The sequence below is a fragment of the Spermophilus citellus genome (genome assembly GCF_964194105.1).
Source record: "Spermophilus citellus genome assembly, chromosome: 4".
In the NCBI taxonomy this organism is placed as follows: domain Eukaryota; kingdom Metazoa; phylum Chordata; class Mammalia; order Rodentia; family Sciuridae; genus Spermophilus; species Spermophilus citellus.
The window spans coordinates 129249951-129268079 of NC_138185.1; the positions used below are offsets into that span (position 1 = coordinate 129249951).

At 38.4% G+C, this 18129-nt stretch overlaps 1 protein-coding gene across 1 annotated transcript in view; it reads left to right on the plus strand.

Moving 5' to 3' along the window:
- USP50 (ubiquitin specific peptidase 50) overlaps positions 1-18129 on the plus strand; it is a 34493-nt gene that overhangs the window by 5318 nt on the left and 11046 nt on the right. The window contains exons 2-6 of the mRNA XM_081292687.1: positions 396-590; positions 857-1052; positions 3182-3391; positions 5237-5379; positions 11243-11375. Coding sequence (XP_081148813.1) covers positions 505-590; positions 857-1052; positions 3182-3391; positions 5237-5379; positions 11243-11375 — 768 coding nt within the window. The 5' untranslated portion in view covers positions 396-504. The remainder of the gene's footprint in view (positions 1-395; positions 591-856; positions 1053-3181; positions 3392-5236; positions 5380-11242; positions 11376-18129) is intronic.

The window sequence follows — 18129 nt, forward strand, 5'->3', positions numbered from 1 at the left end:
AATACATTATAGCTGTTGTTATTATTAACTGTTACCTATTGTTATCATTACTACTTGTAATAATTTACTTGCCCAGGAGAAAAGGCAAAAATTTGGATTTTAGAAGGAAAATTTGCACTTTAGACTAACCAACTGAACAGTTCTCTTGGTTGAATTTTAGGAAGAAAGTTTTTTATCTATTGTCTTGTTTGGCTTCAAGCACTTGGTCAGAGTTCTGTTCTACAGAATTCAATTTTAGACTTCAATTTCAAATCCTTCTGTCCTTGGTAGGGAACATGATTGAGGGAAGTCCTACTAAGGACTCTTATTTCGTGAGTCAAAAGGGGCTTATTGTCATTTGCACGTATTTTGTTCCCTCAAAACGCTTTCCTTCTTTCCACGTGGCACCAACACAGTGCAGAGTGCACAGACTATTATGACTCCCTTCCAGTTAACGAGGTGGATGAGAACCAGCCCCACTCCCAGGGCGTGACTGGCCTGCGGAACTTGGGCAACACGTGCTACATGAATGCAATCTTGCAGTGTCTCTGCAGCATCTCGCCGCTGGTGGAGTACTTCCTCTCTGGAAAGTACATGACAGCTCTTCAGAAGTAAGATCCTGTGTGTTCCCTGCAGTCACTCCCAGCCCCAATCCCCCAGGAGAGGTTAGGGAAGGAACCCTCCGGAATCCCTGCAAAGGGTTAAACAGGCCTGTTGAGGCTGTAGCTCCCCAGACAACAGATCTAGGGTGAGTAAAGTGGGATGGGCAACCAAAAAATGAATGATGTTCTATTTTTGGACTGATTCCCCATGCTTGAGTGATTAGGTGCCTCTTTTCATTAAATCAGCCAGAAACATGCCCCTTCCTTCTTCCAAGGGATTGCAGTGAGGTTGCCACTGCTTTTGCATACCTGATGACAGACATGTGGCTCGGAGACTCAGACTGTGTCTCTCCAGAAGTATTTCGGTCAGCTCTTGGCAATCTCTACCCAGCGTTTATGAAAAAGACACAACAAGATGCTCAGGAATTCTTGATTTATGTCCTAAATGAACTTCATGAAGCTCTGAAAAAGGTAAGTAGGATTTATGGTCTTAGGATAAGCCTGCAGTCTCATCAGCAACTTCTGTTTTTCTTTCATTTATTTAGTCAATGTTGCATGTTCCATGCCAAGCACTATTCTAGGTGCTAGGGTACTTGAATGTACAAATGTATTCACCAAATTTCAGCAGAATCACCTGGGGAGATGGGATTCTACAGCACTTACTTGGTGTTATTTAGTTAGATTGAGAAAGGTCTCTTGGCATTTCCAGTGATTGGCCAGGTGTGGAACTACTAATCTAGTTTCCTTTGCAAATAAAAGCTGCATGAACTAGTTTTTAAAAGTGGAAATCATATTTTTTATTAAAAAAAATAAATTCCTAATGAGAAATAATATAAAACTTTACAACCTAAATGTTTGTGATATCTACAAATCCATGAAAATATCAGGCTTTACGTTACATTAAGGGACAGACCCATGTACTACTAAACATGTCCAAACTGAACATGCTGAACCTGAGTTCTTCGTTGGATTGGGACATACATTTGATTAAACTTGAAATCACCCGTTTCTCTGAAGTTCTGCCTTTGGTCCTGGTCTGAGACCCATGCTTTCTGAAGATATGTGTTTGACTTGATGCAGTCTCCTTATGATAATGTTCCCTTGTCCATACCTAACATCCAGGAAATCATTAGCATTAGGATTAAGATCACAAACTGGAGCCACTAATCATAATCTTCAGTTCCATTTTTCATTGTCAGCAATAACAAGCTATCCACAGAGCACTGTTTTTTAGTCAGAGGGGAAGGTGTTGTTCAGTAGCAATCATGCATGTTCTCATCTGCTGCCAATCTGAAATAAATAGCATTCTGGTTCCCTGAGCCAAACTAGAAATTAGGGGAAATAAGGGCATTTGGTTCCTGTCAGAGTGGAAGACCTTGGCAGCAAACAAGCATGAGGAAAGCAGCAAGCACCTGCAGGATGGCAAGCGCAGCTCCCACCAGAGCTGGCTGTGGGAGCTGATCCAGCTCCAAGGGCAGTCTACGGAGGCCCTGAAGCCCCTGAAAATTCTGGAAATGCTGTTTCCAGTATGAGCTAAATGCCAACCAGGCCACAAGACTTGTTAGGTCAGGCTGCCTTGGAAATTTAAGATTTGCATTTGTGTGTGTGTGTGTGTGTGTGAAAAATAAGTAGAACTTTGTTTCCATTCTTTTGCTATTAACAGAAAACTGGAGAAAGCACCAATGTTTTGTATCTACCCTGAGATCAAAACCACTAACCACAAAGGAGAAGATAAAAGCACATTTCCCATACCCATTCAGCGGACAAAGCTATCAGGGACTGTGTATGTGGCCCAATCAAGATGAGGGCCAAGAAATCAGACCAGTCTGTTTCATGATATAAAGTGGAACAGAACCTACACTAAGGACCAAGTGTGCCTATATTTGACACAGGAACAGACGGCTACTTATAAAAAAAAAAAAAAAAAAGAGTAGTTTGGGGCACAACGTTCATTCATTCATTTACTTATTTATAAGTGTGTTTTCTATAACTTAAAGTAGAAAAGAGTAGGGAACATTAGCTGAAGAGACTGGAAAGAAGAAAGATTATATTCCTTCATTTAACCTCTAGATCAGCTTTCATTGCCTAAGGTTACTTAAGTAGTTGACTTACCCCTTTTCCAGGAAAAACTAGCTTCAGATTCCTCTATCTCAGTCAGAGGCTGTCAGATTGGGGGCCTGGACTTGCATTTACTAGTTGGGGTGTCCTCAGTTTCAGCTTTACCAAATAAGGGAAATAACTGAATCATCAAAAACCACAAATGACATACACTCTCAAGGAAGGCCTTGTTCTACTTATTGTCTGAATCCAAAACTAAGTGGTTTCTAATGGGAATATATCATTCTGATAGGAAAATGTCATTCTATTAAAATGTTTTGAGACATTATTATGCTATATACATTTAAGATTTCACTATTGGAGTGACTCTGCACCGCATGCAGCCAGAGGAATGAGAATTTGTGCTCCATTTGTGGACAATGTGTCAAAATGTGTTCTACTGACATGTATAACTAACTAGAATTAAATAAATAAATAAATAAATAAAATAAAACTGTTTTTTGATAACCAATAGTTGATATGAGGGTTTATCCTTGATTCAGTACCACCGAAGACGATCACATGAGAAAGGATCTGCTCAGAGATGCTGCAGGAAGGTGATTGCCAATGAGACGTCTATCATCACACGGCTGTTTGAAGGGCAGCTCAATTATGGCATCATATGTTTGAAGTGTGAGAACTGCACCTACAAGAACGAAGTCTTCACTGTCCTCTCCCTCCCCATTCCATCTGAATATGAATGTTCCCTTCAGGTAGGCAACCCCTACTATTAAATGCTTTTTCTTTTCTTTTCTTATGCAGCGTCTTGCTGCACTGCCCAGGCTGGCCTCCGAACTCCTGGGCTCCAGTGATCCACCTGCCTCCACGTCCTGAGTAGCTGGGACTACTGTCCCACACCACTGTGCCGGTCTACTACTGGATACGTCTGTCCTGCTCTACCCTCAGCCCCAGATGTTCTCAGGGTTATTTTCTACATTTTTCAGTATGAGAAGGCAGCTTTACAACTTAAGAAATAAAGGAAGGAGAGAAGTTCATGATAATAGCATTTTTTGGAAAAGCAACTTATTAGCCAAAAGTACTATGGATTCAGGGTTTTTTTGTTTTGTTTTATTGGTATCAGGGATAGGACCCAGGGGCTCTATACCACTAAGCCATTACCGCAGCTGTTTTTACATTTTATTTTGAGACTGAGTCTTACTAAGGGTTTCCCTAAGTTGCTGAGGTTGGCTTTGAACTTGTAATCCTCCTGCTTCAGCCTCCCCAGTCACTAGGATTATAGGCATATGCCACCATGACCTGGCAGTGGTTGTATTTCTAAACATACTTACTTGAAAAGCAGTCTCACTGTAAAATTGAAAAGTTAGGTGGGATTTTTACTCTATAGAGATGGTCTGGCATATAGGGAATTTATCATTTCTTGCAAAAACATTACAACCCGCCTTCACCCCAGAGTTCTATAGGTTCAAACCGGGAACTAAATATTAATAAGATTCTGACTGTAGTCTTGAGCTCTTATATTTTGGACTAAAGCTGTGAAATGTGTTTGGAAAAGAGAGTGGAATCGTATGCCTTAATTTGGTTCTCTAGTTTTCTTCACCACAGTGCCAAAAGTTAATGCGTAAGCAGGAATGTAGGGTAGAGCAGTGTAGGGCTGCAGGGGCCTGGGGATCAGGAAGGGACAGTAGATGTCAAAAGTAGTAACTTAGGAGCATAATAGGAAGTAGGGAGCAATAATCTTCCTTGCACAATTATATATGGATTTGTATTTTCTCTTTAAATAATGAAAGCACATCTGCTGCTCAGTTTTTCATTTTATTTATTTTCTTAGTCATGGGGATTGAACCCAAGGGTGATCCACTACTCAGCTATACTCTCAGCCCTTTTTATTTTTATTTTGAGATGATCTTGCTGGATTGCTGAGGCTGATCTCAAACCTGAGATCCTCCTGCCTCAGCCTCCCAAGTCCATATGCCACCACAACTGACTACTGAAAGTTTTCACGTATCAGAATGAGATAACAGAATCCTGTTACTTATTCAGGACTGGTTTTTGTTCTCAGATGAAACAACTAAAGATTGGTTGAAAGAAATTCCAAACACTGTTTAAGTGAGGGTGCTGGCTGTTCTGCTGAAAACAAAATACATGCTCATCTTCCTCTTTAGGTTAACAGTGTGCAGAACCAGGGCCCTGGCCACAGTGAGAGTATCTCCTGTGGATATGGGGTCTAATTTATCTCTGCCCTAATGTCTTTAAGGGCCACCACACCTGAACCCTCAGATATGGCCCTTTTTCAGTCATCAGGCCATTTTAGTGGTGAGAAGAATGTGAAACTGTAGTCTATATGATTCTGAAATAAACCATCAATGTTAAGATGCTGATTCATAGATAATAAGTGAGATGAGCAATCAATCCATCTCAGTAACTAAGTGAGAAAGAGGCAGCTCTTCAGTTGGGTAGATTTTACAGCTGTCCGGGCTGCAGTGTGTGACACTGATATCTCCTGGTTTGCTGACTTTGAGAAAAGTTCTAATATAGACAGAGACCCCAGGATGCAGTTTATCCAGTTTGGTCACCAAATGCTTTTTCTTTCTTAACAGGACTGTCTCCAGAGTTTTTTTCAACAAGACACATTGACCTGGAACAACCAAATTCATTGCTCCTTTTGTGAAACCAAGCAGGAAACAGCTGTGAGGGCCAGTATTTCCAAAGCACCAAAAATAATTATTTTTCACTTAAAAAGGTATGAATTTTGACATTTAATGGGCAGATTTTTTTTATACTAGGAATTTAACCCAGGGTCACTTTATCACTGAGAACACATCCTCAGTGTTTTGTTTTGTTTTTTAATTTTGAGACAGGGTCTCACTAAGTTGCTTAGAGCTTCCCTAAATTGCTGAGGCTGGCTTTGAACTTGTGGTCCTCCTGCCTCAGGCTGTCCATTCTCTGGGATTATAGGTGTGTCCCACCAAGCCTGGCTTGTGGTCAGATACTTTTGAAGAACTTTATTGAGATGTAATTCACATGACAACAATTCACCCATTTAAAAATGTACAATCCAATAGAATCTGGTATATTACATTGTTAATTTTAAAAATTGTGGCAATATATACATAATGTAAAATTTGCCATTATGGCAATGTAAGTGTGCAATTTTTTAGCATTAATTACATTCACAGGGCTGGGGATATGGTTCAAGTGGTAGCGCGCTCGCCTGGCATGCGTGCGGCCCAGGTTCGATCCTCAGCACCACATACAAACAAAGATGTTGCGTCCACCGATAACTAAAAAATAAATATTAAAATTCTCTCCCTCTCTCTCCCTCTCTCTTTTAAAAAAATTACATTCACGATGTTGTAAAATTATCACCACTTTTCATTCTCCTAAACAAACTCTAAACATTAAGCAATAACTCTACACCCTCCCTCTCCTGGTCCTCTGTAACCCTAGTCAACTTCTGCTTCTATAACTTTGCCTTTTCTGGGTACCTCATATAAACAGTGTTTGTGTTTTTGTCTGGCATATTCACTTTGTGTAATGCTTTCAAGGTTTATCCGTATGGCAGCATGTACCAGAATCTCCTTCCTAGTATAATATTTATAATATAACATATTTACAATATTTACATATTTACTATATTTACAATGTTATACTCAATTTCAATGCATATATGTTTCATAGCTTGTTCATCTGTCATGTGATGATGGACAGACATTTGAGTTGTTTCTACCTTTTAGCTTTTTTTTTTTTTTTTTTGGTACTGGGGATTGAACCCAGGGGTATTCAACCACTGAACCACATCCCCAACCTTATTTTATTTGGAGACAGGATCTCACTGAGTTGCTTAGTGCCTCACTGTTGCTGAGGCTGGCTTTGAACGAGTGATGCTCTTGTCTCAGCTTCCCAAAATGCTGGGATCACAGTCGTGCGCCACCACACCCAGATACTTTTAAGCTATTTTGAATTGCCACAGTGAACACTGGTATAAAAAATATCTGTTTGACACCTCTTGATTAAATTATGGACTTGTCTAATTGTTGTAGTTCTGTCACTTTGGGGTTTAAAAAAATGAAGCTGCATTAATAAGAGTAGAAACATTTTAAAGCGATACAAATCCTTGGTGAATTAAACCTTTTATCCTTATGAATCTCTTGTCTGATTTCATGACTATCCAAACTTTGACTCATGCTTTTATTGTTTTTTATTTATTTATTTTTTAGTTTTAGATGGACACAACATCCTCATTTTATTTATTTTTATGTGGTGCTGAGGTTCGAACCCAGGGCCTCACATGTGCAAGGCAAATACTCCACCACTGAGCTACAACCCCAGATCTCATACTTTTATCTTATACCCAGAGCGAGCAAGAGAGAGAGAGAGAAAGAGAGAGAGAGAGAGAATTTTTTAATATTTATTTTTTAGTTTTCGGCGGACACAACATCTTTGTTTGTATGTGGTGCTGAGAATCGAACCCGGGCCGCATGTATGCCAGGTGAGCGCGCTACCGCTTGAGCCACATCCCCAGCCCAACCCAGCTATTTTAGTTGTTTTACCTGGAAATTCACTCTAGTTATTTAGCCCATAATATTGGAAATACAGAATGCTGTTATTTATCAATTTGTTGACAAATGTGGTTTCTTATATTAATTTTTATTGTTTTCCTGATTTCTTTCTAATCTTCTTTCTTTAATACTATCCTAATGAATGTCATATTTTTGAAAAGCATCTGTTTGAGTCTTGCTCAGTTCCTATAGGTTCATGTCTAGGAGTGGAATTGATAGGTTCTATGATAACTGCCCAACTGTTTTCCATAGTGGCTGCACGAGCTTTCATTCCTTTGGCCATCTCCAGTGTTCCAATTTCTCTGCGTCCTCACCATCATTTGTTACTTTCCATTTTGTTGTTGTTTTTAACAATGACCCTCATCTTAGTATCTCATTGAACATTAGTGACTAATGCTGTTGACCATTCTTCATGTGCTTGTTACCATTTGTTTATCTGTGAAGGGCATGTCTCTTCAAATGCCTTGATGTGGCAGATAAAAAAAAATGAAAGGACACGAGAAGTCAAAAAAGTTTTACAAGACATATGTTTTTGTCAATCTGGGGGCTATGCAATGATTGTCAAAATAGAATATATTTAGATCAGTGAAGATTCTAATCTAATTTGTCTAATTCAAATATCCAGTGAAATCTTCAGACAAACTTGGAATAGAAACTTTACAGAAAAACAGCAGAATAAGAGTGAACATAGTAGAATGAGGAATTTTCCAGGTAGAGAAGAAGAAGGGAATTCTACATGCAGATGCATGTTGGTCTGTCTGTTAGATAAATGTGAGGATGGAACAGAAAGGCATGGTGATGAGGCAATGAGACAGATGTTATCAGTTTTTTTTTTTTTTTTTTTTTTTTTTTTGTCTCTGGGACCAACATACAAACAAGAACAACTTAGAGGAGCAAAAGTTTACTTTGGGGCTCATGGTTTCAGTCTGTGTTTGGCTGATTTTCTGTGCTCTGGGCTTGAAGTGAGGCAGAGCATCATGGTGGCAGGCCATGACAGAGGAAAGCTGCTCACCTCATGGCAACCAGGAAGCAGAGTAAGAGCCTGAGGAGCCAAGTATGATCCCAGAGGCATTACACCAGTGATCAACTTCCTCTGGCCACACCCACCTGCCTATAGTTACCACCCAGTAGTTAATCAAATTATCAATCCCCCTGGGGATGTGGTTCAGTGGTAGCACATTTACTTGGCATGTGTGAGGGCCTGGGTTCAATCCTCAGGACTCAAAAAAAAAAAAAAAATTACCAAGCTGGGGATGTGGCTCAGTGGTAAAGTGCTTGCCTGGTATGCATGAAGCCCTCCGTTCAAATCCCCAAGCATCCCCCCCAAAAATATATTATCAATCCAACAAGTGGATTAATCCATGGATTAGGTTACAGCTCTCATAATGTAACAATTTTACCTCCTGAATTAACGCAATAAAGCATGTTGTCTGCTTTATTCATCAGAGTTCTTAGGAATTAACCAGTTTTAAATTCTCAGTCTGGCAATTCCAAATCCTGCCCCCTCCTCCTTTTTTTTTTTTTTTAGTTATAGTTGGACACAATACCTTTATTTATTTATTTATTTATTTTAAATGTGGTGCTGAGGATGGAACCCAGTGCCTCACACACTTCCTAGGCAAGCGTTCTACCGCTGAGCCCCAACCCCAGCCCCAACCCTGCCATTTCTGATTCTCATGTTCTTTAAAATGTGCTCTTTGACTCTGAGTATGACTTGTAATTTTTTTTTTCCTGATAGTCGATAGGATGTCCTGCACAAAAAGAACAGCTCTAAGTAGGTCTTTAGTAATGTGGTGGTGAGATGTTGGGGAGGGGGAATTGTTCTTGTCCTGCGGTTAGGTCTTGTTTTTTTAATGCATCTGTGTCTCTGGACTCAGTGCACCTCAGCTTTTTTCTTCTTCATTAGGGAAGAGCATGGTCAGTACAGGCTGAGTTGGGTATTCCCCTCCCCACAGCTCAGTTAGGTTAGTAAAAACCCTAACAGGCTATGCTCTAGTTAACTGGTTTCTCCTGTGAGAAGACCCTATTAAGATTAGAGTGTTCCTGGTATATTTCAAAATGGCTTCTTTGTGACTCTCCCCACCAGAGGCAAGAGGAAATTTTCCTTTGATATTTACTGTGAGAAATTTTTGGGGTGCCTGGAGGCAAAGCTCACACAAGTGTGGAGGACCTTTGACTGAGTCCTCTAGAGTTTAAGGCTCAGTCTTTTTTGCATGAGTCTCCAGAACTTCTCCAGTCTCCAGTTTTCCTATCACAGACTGGTTCCCTCATGGTTTCTGCCCAGCAGTTTCTGCTCTGGTAAGTTGTGATTCTCTGTCTCTCTCTCCTGATTTTGGGGATATCAGTTTGTTCTCCCACATCACTTCTCTCATAGATCTAAGAAGAGTTGATTTTCAGTTTTTTCTCTAACTTATTGTTAGAGAAGTGACTTTCAAGTTCCTTGTATGTGTAATCATACAAGTCTCCTCTTGTTTTGGTGGTGTTCCAAATTGGCCTTTGGGAGCCCCCTCAAGCCTATACCTAAGACCCCCTTAGTTAATTTGTCTGTTTATGTTGCTATACTTACTTAAAATGTATCCTTTTTAAGTGTACATTATCTATGAATTTTGACAAATGTTTAGATACTCTACTGCCTCAACCAACATATAGACTAATTCTATTACCCCCAAGAAGTTTTCTTATGGTTTTTTTCCACCACCCACTTCTCCCACCCTAAAATCCTGGAAACTGCTGATCTGATTTCCATCTCTGCAGTTTTACCTTCTTCAGAAAAGTCATATTCTATGTAACCTTTTCAGTCTGGCTTCTTTCATGTAGCATAATGCTTTTGAGCTTAGCCCATGTTGTTGCATGTTTTAGTAGATCGTTCTTAGTGCTGCGTATTGTTAGTTTTTTAAAAAAATTTAATTGTTGTCAATGAATGTTTATTTTGTTTATTTATATACGTTGCTGAGAATTGAACCTGGTGCCTTACACATGCTAGGTTAGCACTCTACCACTGAGCTACAACCTAGTCCCTATTGTTACTTTTTATGGGAGAAAAAAAAAACCCAGCTATTTATCCATTAACCAGCTAGTGGACTTTTGAGTTATTTCCAGTTTTTGGCAATTATGAATAAAGCTGCTATTTATGCTTTATGATTTACATAAATCTATGCTTTATGATTTACATAAATCTTCATTTCTCTTGAGATGGTATCTACTCATGAGATTCCTGGGTCATATGGTATTGCCTTAGTTTTTCTGAACAAGGTTTCTTGCTTTCTGAAACAAGAAGACTCAGCCTTATCTAATAATCCCCTCACTTCTGGCCTTAATCAGTCATTTTTCTGAAATGTACATGATTATTTTCTTTTTAAAGCTCTTGAGTGATTCTGATATGAGCCCAGCTTTGGAAACTTCTAATCTATATACCAGTACAGAATGTGAAATATTTTCACCACATTTTCTTATTGAAACATTAGGACCTCAGAGCTTGAAATCAGGACACTGGCAAGACAACCTGTGCTGAAATCAAGATAGGGAAAAGATGAGCCCCTGGGTTAGCATGACTCACATCTGCTGGGGCAAAGTTCTCAGGAGGTTTCCCGTGGGATTTCCACTCCCTATGCTGAATCTGCTTTGGTCCTTTTCCCCCACTAGGTTCAGTTTAGCTTGAATATACACTGTTTCCCCTCTGGATCCAACTCCTGGATCACACCATTCTCACTTTTGGTGAGGCTTGTGGATGTGTTTCCAAATACATTTAGATAAGAAAGAAGAAATTTATGTACAGGTCTGTACTAGCTAATTTGTCTTTATTTAACATTTATTTTTTAGGTGTAGATGGACACAACACAATGCCTTTATTTTTATGTGGTGCTGAGGATCGAACCCAGGTCCCGCCCGTGCTAGGCGAGCACTCCACCGCTAAGCCACAATCCCAGCCCCACCAGCTAATCTTTCTAATAAATTACTTTTAACTGTTTTTGGAATTTGTCAAGATAGAGTTCATTAATGTGTGCCTCACAAACTTTATACTTAATATACTTTTTATTTCTCCAGGTTTGACATCCAGGGTACACTGAAAAGAAAACTGAGAACAGATATTCATTACCCACTCACTAACTTGGACCTCACTCCTTACATTTGTCCAGTTTTCCGGAAGCATCCCAAATACAACCTCTGTGCAGTGGTGGTGAGTAAAGTACCTTGTACTTTCCCTGCATTTGTCCTTTGAAGCTATAGTAGTAATGTGTGCCTGGCTTGCTGAACAAGAGCTTGTCTATAACATAATTTTAAAGAAAATTCTGGATTATCTGCTTGAATTCCTACTCCTTCTCTCTGACTTCTCCTATACCATCCTTTTAAAAACAAATTATGGAGCATGGGAACTTTCTGCTTTGACATAGAATAGCAGAGTAGTGAAAGAATGAAACGGCCAACCCACAGCCTTTCTGCTTTCTCTCCACTCAGGGCTATTTTGATGGAGGGACATTTGCAAATTGTGCTCCTAGAGGCCATAGATCAAAGTTCCAATAGTGTTAGGTTGCATAATCATGAGCCACTCAGTGGCCAAAGCCACTAATAGTCACAGACTCGATGCCTCTATGCAGCCTGACTAGGAAAGGGCTCTATGTCAATCATGATCTGTGAGGAGTCCCTGAAGGAAAGAAAGCCTGAGAATAATTCAGATCAAATCACCAGAACCTCTCACTTCAGCCAGCCCCGGGTAGCATACTGTTCTCTGGGCTTCTGTTCTGGATCATGATATCAAAGATCTGTTTCAGAATATAGTCATATTAGTCATGTTCCAGACTGGACCTGAAGGTCCAATTGCGTGTGTATCAGAGGGGTTTGGCCCCTGCCAGAGCGGTGTGCTCCACCAGGCTTCTGATATACTGAAGGCCCATTGCCTCTTCACCTTATTGTTGAACTAACATATTGTAAAATGATAATCTTGCTGGTCTTCCTCATTAACATTGTTGTAGGGACAGATGAGGCAAGGCACCAAAGACAGCAGGAAACAGTTTTATTTGGCTGCAGCCAGGTTCAGAGGGCACAGCTTCTGTTGTAATCAATCCCATGAACCCCGAGTTCAGGTAGTTTCAGAAATTTATTCCCAGCATATAAGGGAAGGGGCTCAGAAGTTTACAGTCAGCAGAAGTTCACATAAAAGCAGCTTTTTCTTTCACTGTTTTGGGAAAGTTAATCCTTCAAGGGCAGTACCTGAGAAGAGGAGAGCTTCTTCCCCCCTTTCTTTCCTCCCCCTGCCAGCTGTTACCATGGAGCCCAATTGGTAACTTCTCTTATCTTAGAAATGTAGACATCTTTTCAAGTTCCAGCTCAAGGCCAGAGGCTTTGTTTACACATTTCTACAAACTACTATACTGGATACGTGTTTGTGAAAAACTAGTAAGGGGGTGTCCAGCACCTGGAGTGCGGATTTCTTCCCGGACAGTGGCCAAGTAAAACAGGGCAACATGAAAATTGGAAGTTTATCTACATTAAACTCTTTTGTAGAGATTTTTTTTTCTGACAGTCCCAAAATCAACCATGGTGAAGATTTCTGAAGAAGCCCAGTTAAGACTGTTTTTGGGGAGAAAGGGGGTACCTACTACAACATCTCTCAGAACCATATCTCCAAACTTTTTAAAATGATCACTTTATCGTTTTCACTTAAATGCTTGACATTCTCCTTCTTTCCAATTTATCCTGTCCCCAACTAGTTTTTCTTTCTTCACTCTATTTGGGAATCTACAGTGACATCTCTCTCTCTGTCATATCAAATGTAGACACTAATGTGAATTTCAAGATACTACAGGAACTTCCCTCCCCTAGATTTTACTATTTTAACTTTAAAGTGTTTCTCTTTTAAGAAAATTTAAGTGATAAAAAGCAGAGTTCATATTTAAAATCTAGGTACATTGTGAAAAGATACACATTTATATAAAGAATCTCCCAAGCCTTTAATAAATTCTGAATCTATTTAGTATTTAAGTTATTTTTAGTTAAGTGAATGGCTAAATGTATATCTTTGGAAAAGATATACATTTAGAATTCATGGCAAAATGATGATCCAGAGAGATAAGAACTAAACATCATTGACATTAAGGCGCACGGAGATAGGAAAAGTCCCTCTAGGGCTTTGCTACTGCAGGTGTGGAGCATCAGTTCCCCTGTTAGAAATCAAGACTCTTGGGCCCCACCCCAGACATTCTGACTCAGAGCATGCATTTTAGCAAGATTTTGGTGTAATTTGTGTGCAGATTGAAATATGATACTCATTTAGACCAGAAGGGAAGGATACCTCCTCATCTTCCTTAGAGAAGAGATTTATGCAGCTTTTACATGAGGTCTTGAAGATTTTGCTGCTTTAAAAGGAAGGTACTTTATCTGCCAGGGTATTTATTCAATTTGTTTTACAGACACTTGCTATGTACCAGGCACTGTTCCTTTAATCTTCATCATAGCCCTGTGAGGACGGGCACCATTATTATCATCCCCATTTTACAGTCTGGCTGTAGGCACACAAAGGTTAATAATTTACCCCAAATCATACTGCCTACAAAGATCAGAGACAAGATCTGAACAAGGAGGCTGGCTTCAAACAGTCCTGCTCTCAGCTCCACATCCTGTTACCTCTGGCTCTGAAACATGTCTCTATAGGAAGCCCAGAGGAAGCTTCTACCCTGCTCCTTGTACTTTCCCTGCATTTGTCCTTTGAATCAATAGTAGTAATGTGTGCCTGGCTTGCTGAACAAGAGCCTGTCCATATATGTTAGGAAGAATATATTTTTTCCTTATACATGATGTTCCTTCAAATATTTGAAAATAGCAATCATACTCACAATATTTAGTTCCTTCAACCATCCTCAAATGGTTTCCAGAAAGACTATTTTAAAACTTATAAAACATTTCAGGCACAGAAAACTAAATAGAATAAGTACTCAAATTACTCTCAACCTACATTAAAAAAACAACGTATCGTAGGTAGAATCAGTCTCACGTATATCTTTTATTTTTTTTAGTTGTAGATGGACACAGTACCTTTATTTTTATGTGTTGCTGAGGAGTGAACCCAGTGCCTTACATGTGAGAAGCTCTACCATTGAGCTACAACCCTGTTCCTCATGTATATCTTTAATGATCCCACTCCCCTGGCCTCTCTGATGTTACTATTACATGAACTCCATGTGTATTTTTTTCCATGTATTCTTTCTTTTTTCTTTGCACATGTATGCAGCTGTACTCATCATGTAGTATTGTTTGTATGCTTTCTGTGTCTGCTATATTGTATGTACTGTTCTATATGTATGCAATGTGGAATGTTAAATTGAGTTGATTAACATATATTGTTTCATTTTTTTGTGATAGACATTTGTCATTTACTCTCACCTATTTTCAAATATATTATACATTATTGATTATAGTCACCAGTTGTACAACAGGTCTCAAAAACTTATCCTGTCTAGCTAAACTTTTGTATCTTTGACCAACAACTTTCCATTACCTGTTGTTTTCCTTTTAGCCTCTAGTAACCAACATTCTACTGTCTTCTTCAATGAGTTTGACTTTTTTTAAGATTCCAGATGTGAGATCATGTGGTGGTGTTAATTTTTTTTGTGCCTGGCTTATTTCACTTAGCACAGTATCCTCAAACTTTATCCATCATTGCAAATGGAAGAATTTCTTCCTTTTTAAAGGTCCAGATAGTATTCCATTGTGTATATATACTACATTTTCTTTATACATTCATCAACTGATGGACATGTAGGGTGATTAAGTATGTGCCTTGGCAGTTGTGAATAGTGCTGTGATGAATGTGGACCTGGGGATATCACTTCCTATTAATTTCATTTCCTTAGGATACATATCCATAAGTGGGATTGCTGGGTTATACGGTGATTCTATTTTTTATTTTTTTGAGGAAAATTTAAATTATTTTCCATAATGGAAATACTAATTTATATTCCCACCAATTGTATATAAGAGTTCCCTTCTCTGCATATCCTAGCACTTGTTATCTTTCATCTTTATTTAAATTGATGTACACAATGATGTGATTCACTTAGGTTTTTTCATATATGTGCATAGAGAAATTATGTCAGATTTATTCCACTGTCTTTCCTATTCCTATCCCCCCTCCCTTCCCTTCATTCCCTTTTGTATAATCTAGTAAACTTTTCTCCTCCCCCCTCCTTTATTGTGATTTAGCTTCCACATATCAACAAAAACATTCAACCTTTGATTTTGGGGGGGATTGGCCTATTTCATTTAGCATGATAGTCTCCATATCCATCCATTTACTAGCAAATGTCATAAAGTCTTTCTTTTTTATGGCTGAGTAATATCTCATTGTTTATATACACCATAATTTCTTTATCCATTCATTGTTCATGGGTATATAGGTTGGTTCCATAGCTTAGCTATTGTGAATTGAGCTGCTGTAAACATTGATATGGCTGCATCTCTGTAGTATGTTGATTTTTAACTCCTTTGGATATATGCCAAGGTGTGGGATAACTGGGTCAAATGGTGGTTCCATTCCTAGTTTTTTGAGGAATCTCCATGCTGCTTTCCAGACTGGTTGCAACAATTTTCAGTCCCACCAATAATTTATGTGCAAACCCTTTTCCCCAAATCCTTGCCAACATTGTTGCTTGTATTCTTGATAGTTGTCATTCTGACTGGAGTGAGATAAAAATCTCAAATGTAGTTTTGGTTTGCATTTCTCTAATTGCTAAAGATGTTTTCATACATTTGTTGACCATCTGTATTTCTTCTTTTAAGAAGGGTCTGTTCATTTCCTTTGTCCACTTATTGATTGGGTTATTTACTTTTTTGGTGTTAAGTTTCTTGTGTTCTTTGTATATTCTGGAAATTAATGCCCTATCTGAGGTGCAGGTGGTAAAGATTTTCTCCCATTCTGTAGACTCTCTCTTCATACTCTTAATTGTTTCCTTTGCTGTCAAGAAGCTTTTTAGTTAAGTAAAATCCCATTTATTGATTCTTGCTTTTACTTCTGGCGCTTTTAGGAGTCTTAAGAAAATCAGTTCCTGACCCAATATATTCAAGTGCTGAGCCTACATTTTTTTCTAGTATATGCAGGATTTCTATTCCAATCCCTAGGTCTTTGATCCACTTTGAGTTAATTTTTGTGCAGGGTGAGAGATATGGGTTAACTTTCATTCTATTACATATGGCTTTCCAGTTTTCCCAGCACCATTTGTTAAAGAAGCTATCTTTTCTCCAATGAATGTTTTTGGTGCCTTTGTCTAGTATAAGATAATTGTATTTATGTGGATTTGTCTCTGTGTCTTCTATTTTGAACCACTGGTCTTCACGTGTGTTTTGGTGCCAATACAATGCTGTTTTTGTTACTATAGCTTTGTAGTATAATTTAAGGTGTGGTATTTTGATGACTCCTGCTTCGCTTTTCTTGTTGAGGATTGCTTTGGCTATTCTGAGCCTCTTATTTTCCAAATTAATTTCATGACTGCTTTTTCTGTTTCTATGAAGAATGTCATTGGAATTTTGATGGGAATTGCATTGAATCTCTAAATAGTGCTTCTGGTAGTGTGGCCATTTTGACTATCTTAATTCTGCCTATCCAAGATCATGGGAGTTCATTCCATCTTCTAAAGGCCTCCTTGATTTCTTTCTTTAGTGTTCTATAGTTTTTACTGTAGAGATCCTTCACCTCTATTGTTAGGTTGGTTCCTAAGTATTTTATTTTTTTGTGGTTATTTTGAATGGAATGGTTTTCCTCATTTTCAGTTGATTCATCACTGATGTATAGGAACACAACTGATTTATGGGTGTTGATTTTGAATCCTGCTACTTTGCTGTATTTGTTTATGAGTTCAAGAAGTTTTCTGGTGGAGTTTTTTTGGTTTTCTAAATATAGAATCATGTCATCAGCAAATAGGGATAGTTTGAATTCTTCTTTTCCTATATATATCCTTTTCATTTATTTCTTTTGTCTAATTGATCTGACTAGAGTTTCCAGGACTATGTTGAATAGAAGTGGTGATAGAAGGCATCCTGGAAAGAAAATGATTTGCCAGTAATATTAAGAATTTTTGCATCTATGTTCATCAGGAATATTGGTCTGAAATTTTCTTTCCTTGACATGTCTTTGTCTGGTTTTGGTATTACGGTGGGACTAGCTTCATAGAACGAGCTTGGGAAGGGTTCCCTCCTTTTCTATTTCATGGAATAATTTGAGGAGGATTAGTGTTAGTTCTTCTTTGATGGTCTGGGAGAACTCAGCTGAGAATCCATCTGGTTCTGGGCTTTTCTTTGTTGGTAAGCTTTTGATGGCATTTTCAATTTCATTGTTTGAATTTTTAAAATATTTGTTTTAGTTGTAGGTGGACACAATAAGTTTTTATGTGGTGCCAAGGATCGAACCCAGAGCCTCACATGTGCTAGGTGAGCACTTTACCACTGAGCCACATTCCTGGCACCTCATTGCTTGAAATTTATCTGTTTAAATTTTCTATGTCCTTCTGCTTCAATTTGGGTAGGTCACATGTCTCTAGAAATTTGTCAATGTCTTTAAGATTTTCTATTTTACTAGAGTATAGATTTTCAAAATTGGTTCTTATTATCATTATCATCTGTATTTCAGTGGTGTCTATTGTGATTTCATTTTTCATAGTAAATTTTAGTAATTTGAGTTTTTTCCCTCTCTTTCTCTTTGTTAGCTTGGCTAAGGGTTTATCAATTTCATTGATTTTTTTTTTTTCCCCCAAAGAATCAACTTTTTGTTTTGTTGATTTTTGGGTTGTTTTATTTCAATTTCATTGACTTCATCTCTGATTTTAATTATTTCCTGTATTCTACAGTTTTTGTTATTAATTTGTCCTTCTCTTTCTAGGGTTTTGAGATGTAATGTCAGGTTATTTATTTTTTGACTTTTTATTCTTTTAATAAATGAGCTCAAT